Raw genomic sequence first — 15,898 nt, forward strand, 5'->3', positions numbered from 1 at the left:
TGTGTGTGTGTGTGTGTGTGTGTGTGTGTGTGTGTGTGTGTGTGTGTCTTGTGGTGTTGCGTCATGCCGGGGGCGGGGGGGGTGATGTCACAGGTGGGTGTTGGGCTTGTGTCACATGTGGAGGTGAGGCTCTTACTCCCGCTGCGTCTTTAGACGCAGGACCACACAGCTAGAAGAGGGTGAGGTGGGGACCCTGCAGCCTGTGTTTGCTCGTGTGACTCAGCGCTGGATGGAGTTTATGGTTCAGATTGGTGAGACCCCAGCCCCCTCGTCCCTGTACTCAACCCCATGGCCTGGTCCCCAGCCTGCGGCCTCACCGTGACTTCTCTGCCCCGGTTCCAGGTTGTGCCTCAGTGTCCAGGAGCTCCACCCACATGGTGTCCCGATTCCTCCTTCCATCTGTCCTCTCTGAGTTCACCACTCTGGTCACCTCCATGGCTGGAGACACCAGTGTCCGTGTCTTTGAGCAGCAGTTGTGAGTTTGGGGTGTCCTGGGGGCTGAGCTCGGACAGGTGGGGGCTAGGCCTGGGAGGTGATGGCCACGGAATGGGGCTGTGCATGGATGGTCTGCTTTCTGTGCCTCCCATCCTCCCTCCAGGGGTTCAGAGCCAGAGATCTTCAGTCCTTGCTCCCTTGGACAACTGGGCCCAATGCCACGCCCGGCAATGGAGCGGCATCTGCTGCTTCTGGGAAGGAACTTCTTGCAGTGGAGGAGACCAACCCAGCAGGGTGAGGGCATGGCCTAGAGGGGGTGAGTTCAGAGTTCTGCGGGGCCAGAGTGGGCTCAAGGGGATCTGCCTCCAGACCCCAATTGAGCGCTCCCCCTATAGCTGCCAAGGCCGTGCAGCGCTTTGAGCCGGGAGGCGACGGGAGCTCTGGGCGAAGTGCTCCCCGGCAGAGGTTCTTGCTGCTGGAGGTCGTGGACAAGAAGGTAGATGGGGGGCCAGGGGCTGGGTGGGAGAAGGGGTTCAGTGATGTCACTGACCCTGACCCCTGACTTCCAGCTGCAGCTGCTGACCTACAACTGGGCTCCAGACCTGGGAGCGGCGTTGGGCCGAGCGCTGGTTCGCCTCGTGCAGTGGCAGAACTCGCGTGCCCACCTCATCTTCTGCCTCCTCAGCCAGAAGCTTGGGCTCTTCCATCATTACGGCCAATTGGACTTCCCGGTGCGGGATGAAAAGGTGCCCGTTGCTCGGGCTCCCTCCTCTAGTTCTGGTTCCTGAGGGATTAGTTCAAGGAAGTGCCAGTCCAGAAGCAGGGGAGAGGGGACAGACTGAGGGCAGAGGTAGTGGGGAGGGAGCATCTGAGAGAGGAGGCCATGGGGTGGGAGAGAGGGTGTGAAGGCAAAGGCCATGAACCCATTGTGACACTCCATCTCTCTCAGGAGCCAAACCCATTCCTCCTGCCAACCATGGAAGCAGAGACCCTCATCCGGAGTGCAAGCCCCCCCCTGAGCCGCGAACAGGGCCGGCTGAGTGCATCCTCTCGGGGCGGGGGCCCTCTTCCCCTGGACACATTCCCCTTCGATGAGGCCCTGAGGGATATCACAGCTGCCCGCCCCAGCTCTTCACTCGGCCCTGTGTCCAGACCCCCTGATCCTGTCACCTACCATGGACAACAGTTCTTGGAGATCAAGATGGCAGAGCGCAGAGGTGAGGGCCCTGGGCCAGGCAGGGGCAGTCCGTGCAGTGTGGGAGGGAGAGGGTTGACAGCTCTTGGGGGTCGTTATTAATGCCTGCACCCCCCAGAGCTGGAGCGCCAGATGAAGATGGAGAACCTGTTTGTGACCTGGCAGCAGCGTTCTGCCCCAGCCAGCATGCCCATCAGTGTGAGTGGCCCGAGCCCGTGTCCTCCATGAGCATCCTGTGACCCTTCCCTGGCCACCGTTCTAGCGCTCACCGCCTCATCTCCCCAGGCTGCAGAGCTGGAGACCCTGAAGCAGTCATCCCGCCTGGTGCATTACTGTGCAACGGCCCTGCTCTTCGACCCAGCTGCCTGGCTGCATGGGCCCCCCGAGACCCCTGGGGCCCCCGAGGGCCAGGTGAGGCTCCAGACTCCTGGATTGCTCCCATGGGACCTCCCTTTACCTGCCGTGCTCTCCATTCCTCCACCCCTGTGGTGTGGTTGACAGAGGCTAGAGCCTGCCTTAATCTCCACTCCCACAGCGGCGCCATCGCCCCGAGTCAGGGGCTGGGAGCCGGGAGGCCCCCGCAGGCTGCGAATCGTCAGATGCACCTCCGCCAGGAGCCCGAGAGGAGCCTTGGCTGAAGGAGCTGAGCTTGGCTTTCCTGCAGCAGTACGTGCAGTATCTGCAGAGCATGGGCTTCGTGCTCGTGCCGCTGCGGCCCCCCTCACCCGCCCGCAGGTGAGCCCCCTCCTCCTCCCCTCCTCCTCCCCTCCTCCTCCCCTCCTCCGCTGCAGGCGAGGCCCCACACACCCTGGCTCTCTTCCCCCGGGCCCCGTCTGAACCACGTGGGCCTTGTGCACGTCCACCCCACCGGGCGAACGCATCCACGAGGGTCTGGGCCGCCTCCACGCAGGCCGTGGGCACATCCTGTGAACCCCACGGCCACACAGGTGTGCGCACAGCTATGTACATCCTCACAGGCTCACGCCCACGTACGTCTTGCATGCTGACTGGCTGGTGTACATCCGCGCACAGGAAGCTCCTAGGCTTCTGGATCTGGGGCTTAATGATTCCTGGCCCCATCACCGCAGGGGCCTCTCTGGGTATTTCACATAGTTCGTGGCCCAGGAAGCCCTGCCCTCGCCAAGTTAGCCTCCCTCACCAGGGACCGCTGCCCAGGCCCACCTGCGTCACTGTCCCCCAGCCTGGTCTGAGGCAGTCGTGACAGGTCTGAGTCTTGGGAATTAGGCAGCTCCTGTGTCGCCACCTTTCAGCTCCCCTGAGCACAGTGACACATCTATGACCACCTTTCTTGTCCTGTGTCAAATCTCAAATTCCCGTTTCTGTGGCCCCTGCTTTATGTTCCTCTCAATATCTGAGCCTCCAGATTCTGTGTTCCCAGCCCCTTCCCAGTGGCTGTGGGAACGTACCTCTTCGTGTTGCACACAGTTACTTGTGCGTACGAGTTGTACTTTCTTACTCGGGACACCACATGGCCCAGAAAGCCAATTCCAATGCTTCAGCGTTTCTGAAACCAGCTGTCCAGCTCTCAGGCCTCCCTCCCTCTTCCAGGCATTAGGAAGAGAGGACAGGCCTGTTCCTCTGGGACCCTGCCCCTCTCATTTCTGGGCACCAGGGCCTGCGGAGGAGCTCTGCTTGCTGCCCTGACCAGTCCCCCTAAAGGAGTGTCTCAGAGACTTTAGTTTCCATACTTTCCATTCAGTTTGAAGCTATTCCCAAAAGTCTGGATTCCTTTTTAAAACAAAAGACACTGGGGGCACCTGGGTGGCTCAGTCAGTTGGGTATCCGACTCTTGATCTCAACTCAGGTCTTGATCTCAGGGTCATGAATTCAAGCCCCACGTTGGGCTCCACGCTGGGTGTAGAGCCTACTTTAAAGAAATAAAATAATTTTTTAAAAAAAGACACTGGGATGAAAAATACATTTCTGGAGCCAAATTTATAGTCAGGCCTTCCTCTCTCACCGGTCTTTAACCATCACAAATCACTGCTTAAGTCTTGTTCCAATTTCATTGAGGATTAAATGAGACATTTCTTTTCGCCAGAGGCTTTGACACAGCCCACCCCACCCCAACCCCAGACTGCCAGCAAGAGTCCTGGCGGTTTATAGCTCCTGAGGTAATGAGTGCATCCTCCTGGCCCTTGCTCTTTTCCTTGTTCACAGTACCTTCCCTGCTTCTCTTCTCCCCTTAACCGCTGAGTAGAGTAGGTCTGTGGGACCCTGAAACTGCCATTCCTCAGTCAAAAGAGAATTCCTTTTCCCTCTCAGAAGAAAGTACCTAACCAGGGCATCAAGCATGTCCTTGAATTTTCCTCCTGAAATCTTAGACGTGCATCAGCCTCTCCTTCTCCCCCATCCCCACTCCCCCCAGTACAGGGATATCTCCCATCCCCTCACGGTGTCTCCCCGTAGTCTCAGCAGCCTCTCATGCCCTAACCCAACCCCTCTCCTCTCACTGGTGAAAAGGGGCCTGCTCTCCACCTCCCACAAAGCACCCCTCCAGCTTCCCCTTAGACCAGTAGCTGCTGTGGAGTCCTGCTGCCCCGTGGTCTAGACCTGGACTCCAGTCCCAGCCACTTACCCAACGTGGCACCCCAAGCAGGTCCTTTCCCTCTCCCGCCCTGTTTCCAGTCCTGCAGAACACTTGGCCATGAAAGTGATTATGGGTCTGCTGGCCAGACTGCTTCCCCTGCTGGCCTGCCTCATCCTCTTCCCTCTTCTTTTCTGCAGCACCAGCCGGCTGCGGGCCATGGCCATCCTTGGAACGGAGGGTCGCGGCTCCTTTTCCTGCCCTAAAACCAAGACTGATGGGAGCCCCAAGGTAGCGCATCATCGTGTACCTTCCCTGACAGTGCAGTCAGTGATGCCCCAGACCCAGGAATCACTGACCCAAAGGACTCCCCTGCTGGTTCAAGACTCGTGAATCCCCAACGCTTGCCCCTGAACCCTAATCTTTCTCCTTTCTTTAGAGCACTGGCTCTCCGGTCACCACCTACCACCTGCAGCGGGCACTGCCCGGGGGCATCATCCTCATGGAGCTGGCTTTTCAGGTGAGCGGGAGGAACAGTGAGTGGGGAGAGCCGGATCCACCTGTCTCTTGCCCTCCTGACCTCATCTTCATCCTCTCTCCAGGGCTGTTACTTCTGTGTCAAACAGTTTGCCCTAGAATGTTCCCGAATCCCCATGGGGCAAGCTGTCAACTCTCAGGTATGTGGTGGGGACAGAGAAATAGGGGGTCCCGGACATAGTGCATCCCCAGTGCACCGTGGCCAATAAGAGGAATGCACGGGTAGTGTGGGCCAGTGGTGATCTATTGCTTGGGCTGGCCAGGTGTGGCCGTTCTGGTGCCATGACTGGGTCATCTACCCATCAGCCTCACTCTGTCAGTGGGCCAGAGCTGTATTCCACCGTAGCACTGGAGGCAGAAGGCAGTCCAGCACAGTGGCCTGCTCTGGTCCTGTGTTCATCGTGGGACTGACAGGAGCCCAGCACCGTGGTGGATCCATAACCAGAGATGGCCAGTGAGGACCTTTGAACATAGTGGGTAATCTGACACATGGGTACGCCGATGCCATGGGCAGTCCTGGCCTGATCTAGAGCTGGAGACAGCCAGGCTTTGTCAGGATCGCCACTAACACTTAGAATGAGGACCAGAGTTCCCAGCCACACAGCGTACCCCTGGCCCTTGGTTGTTATTTATGTCCCTGTCTCCCTCGAGGCAGGGCCTCTGTATCCATGAGGGCCCAGCTCCCAGGAGTGCACAGAATGAGTCAAGATCGAGTGAGGTCGGGGACCTGAAGCCCTCTGCACTTCGGTCACCAGGCACATCACGTGAGGGCCTGTGCCTTCTTTGTGCCTCTCATTTCGTTCCTGAGATCAGGATCTGACCGGGCCTAGTCTGCCTGACTCCTCTTATCTGGATAGCTCACATCCAGCCTGGGGATGGTTGCCTTTGACTTGAGTGTGGACACCTAGTCCAGCCATCATGGGATAAGGTGACCCAGAAAAGCGTGCTGACTTTGTGTGCGGAAACCTACCTGGGCCAGAGTGCTCCGGGGGGAGCTCTGGATGGACAGGTATGCTTTCACACTTTGCTGTCGTGCTGGTGGGAAAGACCCAGCCCCATGACACTCTCGAGCTTCTTGAAGTCCTTGTGGTTTCCTGCCCCTGATCTCCATCGAGCTTGGCTCTCCCTGCCCCTGCTTGTGTAATTGCTGACCCTACATAGATTGCTAAATTGCTAAACTGTTGCCATTGTTATTAAGTGCAGAGTATGCATACTCAGCGTAGAAGAGAGTTTTCCTCCTGCTGTACATGTAGGGGACCTACCTGCATGGAGGTTAAGTATGTGTTCCCTGCAACATGCCAGTCGGGAGTAGGACTGGGGCTGAAATCTAGGTCTGTGGCCGGGAGCCCTCAGCTAACGTGCACCATCATGAGCCATCCCCGACATGAAGTCAGCGATGTCCCTGAGCCTGAATTATGTCCCCCCGGCTTTCCTCTCTTCCTCTTCCCCTCCTCCACGAGGAATCCTGAGCCCTTCCCACTCTCGTGCTCATGATAATCATAATCCGTGGGCCCTTCAGTTTACCACACGTTCTCTAGCTTTGCAAAGACCTCTGCTTTATCTCCGTGTGGATGAGGGAGCTGAAACCGAGACATTGTGACTCAGTTAAGGCCAGACAGCTGCTCTGACCCCAAGGCTGTCGCTTCTTCAACAGCCAGTTCTTTCCTTTCCTAATAACTCCTGCTCCCAGTGCTTCCAAGGGCTTGGGCCCGTAGATCCTGCCAGCCCAGCGCCATGGATCCAGCCGCTAACACACTCTCAGTGACGGTGACTTCCACCAGGAAAGCACCAGCTCCGTGTTTCTGTCTGCCTCTCTTCCTCCATCCATGGTTCATTCATTCATTCACAGATCAATTAGAGGAGGCCCACCCTGGCCTAGCCCTGGCAGGATGTCCCAGAGGACACTTTACGAACGAGTAGGAGCTAGCCAGATTTGGGGAGCGGGGAGAGCAGCATTCCAGGCAGAGAGAACAAGCAGGTACAAAAGTGTGAAGAGAACATATGATGTACTGGGAAGAGCAGGTAGTCTGATGGGAAGGTCAAGCTGGAGAAATGGGAGGAGCCAGGAAAGACTTCCTAATGTATACGTTCCACCATGCCTGGCCTCCCCTGGCCACCAGCATAAAACCGTGGCACTTCACTAGATTTTCCATAACACCATCTTCTGACGTCCTACATACTCGTTTCTGTGGCCTAACGTTGGCCGTCCTATCTGCCCACTGCTAGAACGTACACTCCTTGAAGGCAGGGTTTGCTCTTCCCCCAGTGTATCCCCAGCGCCTCAAACGGTACCGGGCAGGTACTAACCAAGTATGTTTTGCATCAGTGGATCTGTGGCAGACTTTAGCAGAATCTGGGGTAAAAAGGCCCCTCTATCAAAACGGTCGTAGTTCCACATAAACAGAATGATAGTGCTGTATGAAAAAGGGGATACACTGAGGAGGGCTTCCCACAGAAGTCATTCCGGCAGAAGGGGGTTCCCCTGGGCCCACAGCAACAGGGTTCCCCTTGAACTTGCTCTTCCCGTGGAAGAGGGAGAGAAACGGGAATGTGCCGGGTGGCCTGCCGGGCCCTGACCCGGTCCCCGCCCACCTCCCCCCCCAAGCTGTCCATGCTGTTCACGGAGGAATGCGACAAGGTGCGGGACCTGATGCACGTGCACTCGTTCAGCTACGACTTCCACCTGCGCCTCGTGCACCAGCACGTTCTGGGCGCCCACCTAGTGCTGCGGCACGGCTACCACCTGACCACCTTCCTGCGGCACTTCCTGGCCCACCACCCCGACGGGCCCCACTTCGGCCGCAATCACATTTACCAAGGTCGGTGCTCAAGGGTAGGCCAGTGAACCAGAGATAGACCACAGGGCGTCAAACCAGGGCCAGTGGGACTACTTCCTACACCAGACCTCCTCACCTCCTGTCCCGTATTGTTAATCACCTTAATGTCACTTGGACCATGTTCCCGTGTCTCTGGTTTGTATCTTAAGTTCTTCACCCTGTTTCCTATCAGAGTTTAGATCCTGCCCTCAGTCTGTCTGTTCTGAGCCACTTTGGGCCCATCTCGATGTTCGACAAGACCTTAGGAGTCCCCCAGAAAAACAGAGCCAGTCCACCTGTCAATCAGAGCCTTAGGAACGTCCGTCCCCCTGTCCCACCTATTCAGTATGTCTGTCGCAGGCTCAGCGTCTCCTGTAACTTGCCCCTCAGGGACACTGGAGCTCTCCACACCACTCATCGCTGCCCACCAGCTGTACAACTACGTAGCTGACCATGCCGGCTCCTACCACATGAAGCCATTGCGGATGGCCCGGCCAGGAGGCCCAGAACATAACGAATATGCCCTGGTATCGGCGTGGCACAGGTGAAGTGGTGGGGGGAGGGGGGCACCAGCATGTGCTCTGGCAGAGCTGAGGTCAGGGCCATCCGGGCAGTAGGGAGACTGGTGTTTTCTCAAGCCCCTGGCTTCATTAGAACCTCGGGATTGGCATCTTCCCCACCCACACTGTACAGCTCCGGTTCCTACCTGGACTCGGAGGGGCTTCGTCACCAGGACGATTTCGATGTGTCTCTGCTGGTGTGTCACTGTGCTGCACCCTTTGAAGAGCAAGGAGAAGCCGAGCGGCACGTTCTGCGGTCAGCGGATCCCCCGCCTCAAATGTGCTCGTTGCCCAGCCTCTCCCGTACCCTTGCTCTCTGTGTCTCCTGCTCTGATCACCACATTCCTACCCCTTCCCCACCCCAGGCTGCAGTTCTTCGTGGTGCTCACCAGCCAACGAGAGCTCTTCCCCAGACTCACCGCGGACATGCGCCGGTTCCGGAAGCCACCCAAACTACCCCCTGAGCCAGAAGCTCCTGGGAGCTCAGCTGGTAGTCCTGGGGAGGCCTCGGGGCTTGGTCTGGCCCCTGGACCAGCTCCCCTGTTCCCCCCACTGGCTGCAGAGGTGGGGGTGGCACGGGCACGGCTGGCTCAGCTGGTCCGGCTGGCTGGAGGGCACTGCCGTCGGGACACCCTCTGGAAGCGCCTCTTCTTGCTGGAGCCTCCGGGGCCTGACCGGCTACGGCTGGGGGGGGCGCCTGGCCCTGGCGGAGCTGGAGGAACTCCTGGAAGCAGTCCATGCCAAATCCATTGGGGACATTGACCCCCAGCTGGTAAGTGGCTGTGGGTTCTAGAAGGGGCTGGTTTGGATACTAGGGATTCTAGCAGCAGCCGGGGGAGACAGTGCAGAGATCTCAGGTGGCTCTGAGACAGCAGATCCAGCCCCATGGACCTTCCCCTAGGACTGCTTCCTGTCTATGACGGTTTCCTGGTACCAGAGCCTGATCAAGGTTCTCCTAAGCCGCTTTCCTCAGAGCTGTCGCCATTTCCAGAGCCCAGACTTGGGAACTCAATACCTGGTAAGTCTCTTTGAGCCTCCTCTGAAAGGGGAGATGTAGCCAAAGTCCTCATCAGAGAGATAACGGTCCCTGAAGGAGCCCCAGCCCAACTAAATGAGGCCTGCTTTGGTGGGAGGCCTAGATGGAACGGGGTCCATGTGAAACCCTTCAAGCACTGAGCAGCAAGCCTCGACATAGGAATTGTGAGAACAACCTAGAGCTCTGACCTTAAAAGCTCACAGAAAGGGACACCTGGGTGGCTCAGTTGTTAAGCGTCTGCCTTCGGCTCAGGTCATGATCCCAAGGTCCTGGGATCGAGCGAGCCCCACATAGGGCTCCCTGCTCGGCGGGAAGCCTGCTTCTCCCTCTCCCACTCCCCCTACTTGTGTTCTCTCTCTGTCTCTCTCTGCCAAATAAATAAATAAAATCTTTAAAAATATATATAAATAAAAATAAGCTCACAAAAAAAACACAGACCTTTGGCTAGAGATCCAGAGGGCCAAGCTCTGAAACCTCATCAGTGGTTGGTCTTAGGGGCTGGAATCCCAAGAAGGACCTCTGTGGCTTTAAAGCCTCGTTACCCAGTGTGGTTTTTACCCCAGCGGCGGCAGCACCTGGGAGTGTGCCAAAATGCAGACTCTTGGGCCCCAGCCCCGACCCGCTGACTCAGCACATGCCTTCTAGCCCAATCCCCAGGTGCACGTGAGAGGCTAAGCACTACCTGGGCCAGGTAGAGGGAAAAAGGCTCAGGTGGTGGCCAGAGAGCATGGGGGCTGAGAGACTGAAGAGTGGGCCTGATGAGAGTGGTGGTTGTGGGGAGGCGGCGTTCAGAAGAAGACTCCCAAAAAAGTAGGCGTTGGCCCATAGGGAGGGGTCCCGCAGCACTGCTTGGGGGGAAGGCCACCTTCAGGGTGTGAAGGGGCATCCTGGCATGCTGAGGTGGTAAGGCTGCAGTTGTGCAAGGGGGTTGAGCAGATGGGGGTGCTCCTGCGGGTGGTGGGAGCACTGAAGCAGGAGTGGCTTTGGGGGAAGGGTGAGGAGTTGGGTCGGAGGTCCATGAGGCCCTCCCAGGACCACACTCTAGAAGGTTTATGGACCGGAGCCCAGGAGAGAGAGAGAGACCTGGGCAGCATCTATGTGAACAGGTGGTCACTGAAGCCTGGGAGTAGAAGGAATCATCTGGAAGAGATCACAGAGCTGAGCAAAGGGACAGTCAGACATAGGGGGACAGTCCCAGGGGAGGTCAAAGAGATACAAGACTCAGGACAGGAGGCAAGGAGGGGTTGTGCCAAGGGTAGAGAACTCTCCGTCACTGATGAGATTCAGTGTGCTAGCTTTGTACGGGGCCTCTAGATAGACAAGTTCTGAAACCTTCCAGTCGGGCGCCTCCCCCTCATTGTGATGAGGCCGGTCGGGCTGCCGGGGAGCCAGCGAGGATGAGGACTGAGGTTCAGTTTAGAGACAAGGTCCTGGGCGACCGGAATGCAGGTGGGCTCAGGTGTGGCGATGGAAACAGGCCTTCCTCACACCGGTCCTACTTCCAGAATGCCCTCAAGGAAGGTGAATGCCGCCTCAGGTGACACAGACCTCACTCCCCATGTCACTTTGTCTTTCACTGCAGGTTGTACTGAATCAGAAGTTCACGGACTGTTTTGTGCTGGTGTTTCTGGATTCCCACTTGGGAAAGACGGTGAGAACAGGGGTGAGGGGCTTTGTGTCAGCCTAGTGGGAGGCTCCCCCCTGGAGCCTGCTGAGGTTGGGGAGCCCTGCTCCCCCTGCCTCCCCCCCCCCCTCTCACCACTGCACCCCTGCCATGTTCCCCACAGTCTTTGACAGTGGTTTTCCGAGAGCCCTTCCCAGTACAGCCCCAGGACAGCGAGAGCCCCCCTGCCCAGCTGGTCTCCACCTACCACCACCTTGAGTCCGTCATCAACACAGCTTGCTTTACCCTCTGGACCCGCCTCCTCTGAGGCCCAGACCAGTGAATGTCACTGTTCCTCAAACCATGGGGGCCTGGAAGATTGCCCACTCGAAGCAGGACTGACCAGCCCTTCTGGGCCCGGACACTGAAGGACACCAAAAGCTTTGTGACTAGATCTCAGGGGTCTGCAGCCCCAGCCTCGCAGTGGGAGCTGCCCTCCTGAGCACTTGCCACTGCTGACCGGCCCAGCGCTTCAGAGGGGCAGAGCAACTCCCTGAGGTGCCTGTCTCCTTTCAGGCCCCTGGACCCTTCCAGAAAGGGACTGCCCCCTCCTGCTCACCTGGTGGAGTTCCAGGAACTCACACCAGGTGGCAAGCACTCACCCCGAGAGCCCCTCTGCCTGAACGCTGCCTCCAAGTCTCGGATTGCCGTCAGCCACCCCAGCCCCACATTGAGCCCTCTGGTCTTCACTTCCCACTTGAACATCATTGCTGGACATTGCCGTTGAGATATGACACCTTGGTTCCAATGTCAGCCCTGCCTCTGAAGCCTCTGTGACCACAGGCCAGTCCTTCAGCTCTCTGACCTGCGGTTTGTGGTGTGTAAATGAAGAGGTGGGCTCAAAAACCCCCGTGTGCACAGGAGAGTGGAGCACTTGGGTGTGAGCCGTCCATCCTTTCTCGTCGCTTCTCGTCCCTTCTCACCAGGAGGGAAGCAGCCCCGGGAGAGCGAGCGGTTAGACACTGTCCCCCACCCGCCCAATCACACACACACACGCACACAGGAAAATGTTGAGCAGGTGGTCTTTAATTGAGGCGATGCAGGCTGCTTGGCGCCCTGTCCCACAGAGGCGGGGGGGGGGGGGGTGGGCAGGGCAGGACCTCACCGGCCAGCCTGTGGGCGGCCCCGCCTATCCCAGTATGAACGAAGCCAACTCAAGCCCTCTGCTGTGTCTCCTGGGGAGAGAGGGAGGTGGCCGCGTCTCAGCCGGTGAGGAGAAAAGCAGCCATGTCCAATACCTGTCCCTCCAGAGCTCCCTTCCCCAGGGCCCGGCCTGGGGCCCCAGCACCCCCCTTACCTTGAGGCCGGTACTCGCAGCCCACAAAGCCCCTGTAGCCTTCATCCTCCAGCAGTTGGAATAGATAGGGGAAGTTCAGCTCTCCGGGGCTGTCAGGCTCCCCCCGGTCCGGGACCTGTGCCGCCTGCACGTGCCCTGGACACAGATGGGGGCAGGTGTGGGGCCAGGCTCCAGCTGAGGCCTGAGGGACAAATGCGAGCGGGCGGGGGGTTGAAGGGGTGGGAGCCCAGCAGACAAGGAGCAAAGAAAGACCCCTCACCAATGAGGGGCAGGAACTCCCGTATGTTTCCTGTCAGGTTCCCATCCATGATCTGCCAGTGGAATAGGTCCTGAGTAGAGAACGCTAGTCAGAGACCCTGCAGGCCCCCTGGCCCCCCGCCCCATTCTCCCCAGATGTGGGGAACACGGGCCTTCTGAGAAGCACTCCCTTTCTTCCACCTACCATCTGTAACTGGAGGTTGGGTCTTCCAACCTTCTGTAAGATGGCTGCCGCTGGGAGAGAAACCAGGGAGGGGGCCGTGAGACCCAAGAAGAGCACAAGAATCAGAGGGGACTGGGGGGGGCATAGGGCTGCGGTCCTACCCTGCTGGGGGGTGTCCAGGAAGTACCGGGGGTCAGTGATGCGGGTATTGATGGGCTCCAGCAGTCCCACGAGGCTCTCCTAGCACCACGGTGGACCCGTGAACTGAGCTCTGCTCCAGTTTCGTCCCCCTCTTGGCCAGTCACTGGTGAAGCCCCTCACCGTTCCCTCTGAGCTGGGCTAGTGCCGGGCCTCGTGCCTCATTTGCTCGCCCCACTGTGCGCCCCCCTCCGCACACACAGGCATTCGCGTAAGTACGCGTGTCTGCATGTCCTTGGTCTCACCTGGGCCAAAACCCCAGCTGCGTGCCTCAGGTTCTCCAGAAAAACCGTCTCCATTTCACTCCTGACTGCTGCTCGGTCAGCCCCCTGGGGTACCCGGCCAGCCATCAGGTGAATCCTGGGGGAAGGTGGCACTGGAGGAGGCTGGGGAGGCCATCCTGACTGCAGGGCCCTCGTTCCTCTGGCTCCCAGTGTGCGCCGCCTCCAGCTGCCCTCCCAGCCCCCCACCCCCCGCTGGCTGGGCTGTCACCTGCCCTCCTGTGTCAGCCTGAGATACCTTCTGAGGGTCACCCCATCCTCCCACCGCAGAGACCTCTCATTTAGCCCTCCTTTCCAGCGGGCCCTCTCCTGGGGCTATAAACATGCACGGCAGCCTCTCTTCCTAACAAGTATTTTGACCCTTTCCCTTAAGTACTTCGAGCTGCCTGTCTCCATGCCTTGCATCTGTTCCTTAAAGCCTTCCCATCTGCTTTCAGCCCCCACCACTCACCAGTAATGACCCCTGTTGCTGGTTCCATCTCAGCCCGCTTACCCTCAGTGGGGTCTGACATTTATTTGATCAGCCCCACTGTGCCTCTTCCACCTCCTGCTGCCACCTCCTGATCTTTCTTGGCCACACCTAGCTGCAAAGGGCCACATCTCCAGCCTCAGGAACTCTGCTGAGCACCCCAAGCCTTCTCTTGTCTCTGGCTGCTGCATCCTCGCCTCCAGTGCTCCTTACATCAAGCAAATGCCTGTTCATTCCTTTGAGACCCAGCTCAACATCACTACCTGTAAGAAGCTTCCTCTGATCCCAGACAGGTGCCATAAACTGACCCTTCCTCCAATGGATCACTCCGTAGGTTTACTTTGCTATCTCCCTAGCCAGGCAGCTCCTGGCACTGGATCCCAGCATGAAAGAGTAGCCAACTGAGAATAACACAGGACAAATAAAAACACAAAAGGCAATTTACAAAGGACCGGGGCTGGCGGAGTGGGAAAGGGCCCGTGTGCTGACTCCCAAACCTTTCCAACCTGGCGTTCCGTTCTTCCAGACCCCAGACGTGGGGCAGGGTCTTGGAGGGGACAGGGCAGGATGGGGAGGAGGTGGAGGAGAGGGTAGGATACCTGGGACAGCCCAGAGCCTTGGCGTACAGCACTGCCCGCTCCAGCCCCTCTCGGAAGGCCGCTTGCCTCCCGGGAACGGCCCCCAGCCCCATTTCCCCTTTCTCTCGGTCTCCTGCGGAGAGAACGAGCCTCAGCCTAGGCCCGCGTCCTCGGGCCTCCCGGCGCCCCCCCCCCCCCCCGCCCCGGCCCCGCGGCGCACCAGGGGGCGTGTTGATCAGCACCAGCCGCAGCCCTGCTTCCCGCGCCGCGCGCGCCAGTGCCTCGGGCTGCTCCGCGTACGGCCAGGCCACCTCCGCGGCCTCGAAGCCCGAGCTGCCGGCCGCCCGGAGCCGCGCGGGGAGCCCGGGGAGCTCGGGGAACAGCCACGACACGTTGGCCGAGAAACGGAGCGGAGCCATGGCCGGCCGGGGACACGCGCGCAGGGCAGAGTTCGGGACCGGCCGGAAGGCGGAAGCAGGCGGGGGCGCCGTGGAATGGACCTGACCCCGCCCGGCGGGGGAGCGCTGATCCCGGGGGGAGGGCGCTGCGGGGCCGGGTCGGGCGGGGGAGCGCCGATCCCGGGGGGGGGCGCTGCGGGGCCGGGTCGGGCGGGGAATCGCCGATCCCGGGGGAGGGCGCTGCGGGGCCGGACTTGGCCCGGCGGGGGAGAGCGCGTCTGGGGAGCCCGACCCGACTGGGGGCGCGCTGGCGCCGTGAGCCGAGCCAAGAGCCCTCTGTGCCAGCCTTTTTTGGTTAGAAAAGTAGTGTGGGATAAAGACCGCGGATGGTTCAGAAAAGTGACATTTTTCGAGACTGGAGAAGGGGAAACGTGGGAGAGGTGACAGAACCGAGCGAGAGGAGCTTGGCCCTGGTGTGGCGGGAGAGCCCCCCCCCCCCCCCGCTCCAACCACGGGAGGGTAGACGGGGCGGGGGTGGGGGGGAGGCTGGGGTCCCCTGGGCTGAGAGCCCGGAGATAAGGCAAGAGAGAGTTGGTCCGTCCTGAGAACCCAGTTAAAAGTGAACTTTAACAAATACTTAGTATTTACCCTCATTATAAAAATAGTATCTGTTCATTATGCAACGTTTGAAAGCTACACGACGAAATCAAGAACATTTAAATCACCAGTCATTACACCACTAACCATTAACTTTCCCTTACAGATTAAAAAATAAAAGCAGGGGTTTTTTTCTTAGCGAATTCTGATCATACTTGTACATGCAGTTATATGGTCTGCTTTTTCATTTAATATTTTGTTAACATTTCCCCGTGTTCGATATCGCTCAAAGTCGTTGCATTCGCTACTCATTGTGCCATACCCGCAGCCCAGAATTTATCCTACTGCTCTGTTGATGGTCATTAGGGTTTTTCAACATTCGTGTGTGCGTGCATTCGCCATTCGTGTGTGTAATGCACCTCTTGGCTCCATCTCTGAACTTTTTTCTTAGGTTCCTTTGAGATGTCCATTACAGTATTTGCCAGCCCAAAGTCCTTTATAAGGGAAACTGGCCTCACCACTGGTCTCTGCACTGAGCGGCTATGGGTGGGCTGTTCCCTCTTATCCCCAGCTGATTGGGCCACAGGAGGACATCTGATCCAAGGGCAGCCAATGCCTTTGCTGGCCGAAGACCCATTACTTGCCTAGTTTGGAAAGATGATCTGGCCAATCAGATTCTCTTTCTCAAAGTTCAAACCAGGAAGTACTGAGAAAGTCAACTAAGAGGTAGTCTTGCCAAAAAATGATTGTGGCTGTAGAAACAAAGTGAGCAGAAGTCGGTAAAGGAATGCTAGCGCAGACAGCGGGGTAACCAAGCACTAGAGTACTAGGGGTAGAAGTAGCAAGTTGAGAAACCTCGCCGTAGAGTT

The 15,898-nt window shown here is 58.4% G+C and overlaps 2 protein-coding genes across 2 annotated transcripts in view; one reads left to right on the forward strand and one right to left on the reverse strand.

Moving 5' to 3' along the window:
• Positions 1–11,651, forward strand: part of SZT2 (SZT2 subunit of KICSTOR complex) — a 50,355-nt gene extending 38,704 nt beyond the window's left edge. The window contains 20 exon segments of the mRNA XM_021684249.2: positions 154–251; positions 343–475; positions 599–729; positions 831–931; positions 1,005–1,181; positions 1,385–1,652; positions 1,749–1,828; positions 1,916–2,041; positions 2,166–2,365; positions 4,379–4,469; positions 4,618–4,698; positions 4,781–4,855; positions 7,321–7,534; positions 7,922–8,075; positions 8,225–8,347; positions 8,457–8,778; positions 8,780–8,863; positions 8,993–9,109; positions 10,710–10,778; positions 10,915–11,651. Of these exon segments, the coding sequence (XP_021539924.1) occupies positions 154–251; positions 343–475; positions 599–729; positions 831–931; positions 1,005–1,181; positions 1,385–1,652; positions 1,749–1,828; positions 1,916–2,041; positions 2,166–2,365; positions 4,379–4,469; positions 4,618–4,698; positions 4,781–4,855; positions 7,321–7,534; positions 7,922–8,075; positions 8,225–8,347; positions 8,457–8,778; positions 8,780–8,863; positions 8,993–9,109; positions 10,710–10,778; positions 10,915–11,058 (2,788 nt within the window). The 3' untranslated portion in view covers positions 11,059–11,651.
• Positions 11,652–11,803: 152 nt separating this feature from the next.
• Positions 11,804–14,487, reverse strand: HYI (hydroxypyruvate isomerase (putative)). Its single transcript, XM_021683813.2, has 8 exons — positions 14,255–14,487; positions 14,056–14,167; positions 12,952–13,066; positions 12,670–12,748; positions 12,530–12,579; positions 12,347–12,416; positions 12,088–12,222; positions 11,804–11,965 (listed from the first exon to the last, which is right to left on the reverse strand). Exons 1-8 carry the CDS (start codon positions 14,451–14,453, stop codon positions 11,892–11,894), a joined length of 834 nt encoding a protein of 277 aa, XP_021539488.1. The 5' UTR covers positions 14,454–14,487; the 3' UTR covers positions 11,804–11,891.
• Between the last annotated feature and the right edge of the window lie 1,411 nt (positions 14,488–15,898).

Source organism: Neomonachus schauinslandi, chromosome 4 (assembly GCF_002201575.2).
Source record: "Neomonachus schauinslandi chromosome 4, ASM220157v2, whole genome shotgun sequence".
Classification (NCBI taxonomy): Eukaryota; Metazoa; Chordata; class Mammalia; order Carnivora; family Phocidae; genus Neomonachus; species Neomonachus schauinslandi.

What these genes read in the sequence shown, in the direction of transcription:
- HYI (XM_021683813.2), bottom strand. Translation starts at nt 14,453, where the DNA reads ATGGCTCCGCTCCGTTTCTCGGCCAACGTGTCGTGGCTGTTCCCCGAG. An exon ending in CCAACCTCCAGTTACAGATG is followed by an intron (nt 12,417 to 12,529) that starts GTAGGTGGAAGA and finishes TTCTCTACTCAG; the next exon opens with GACCTATTCCACTGGCAGAT. An exon ending in CTGCGAGTACCGGCCTCAAG is followed by an intron (nt 11,966 to 12,087) that starts GTAAGGGGGGTG and finishes CTCTCTCCCCAG; the next exon opens with GAGACACAGCAGAGGGCTTG.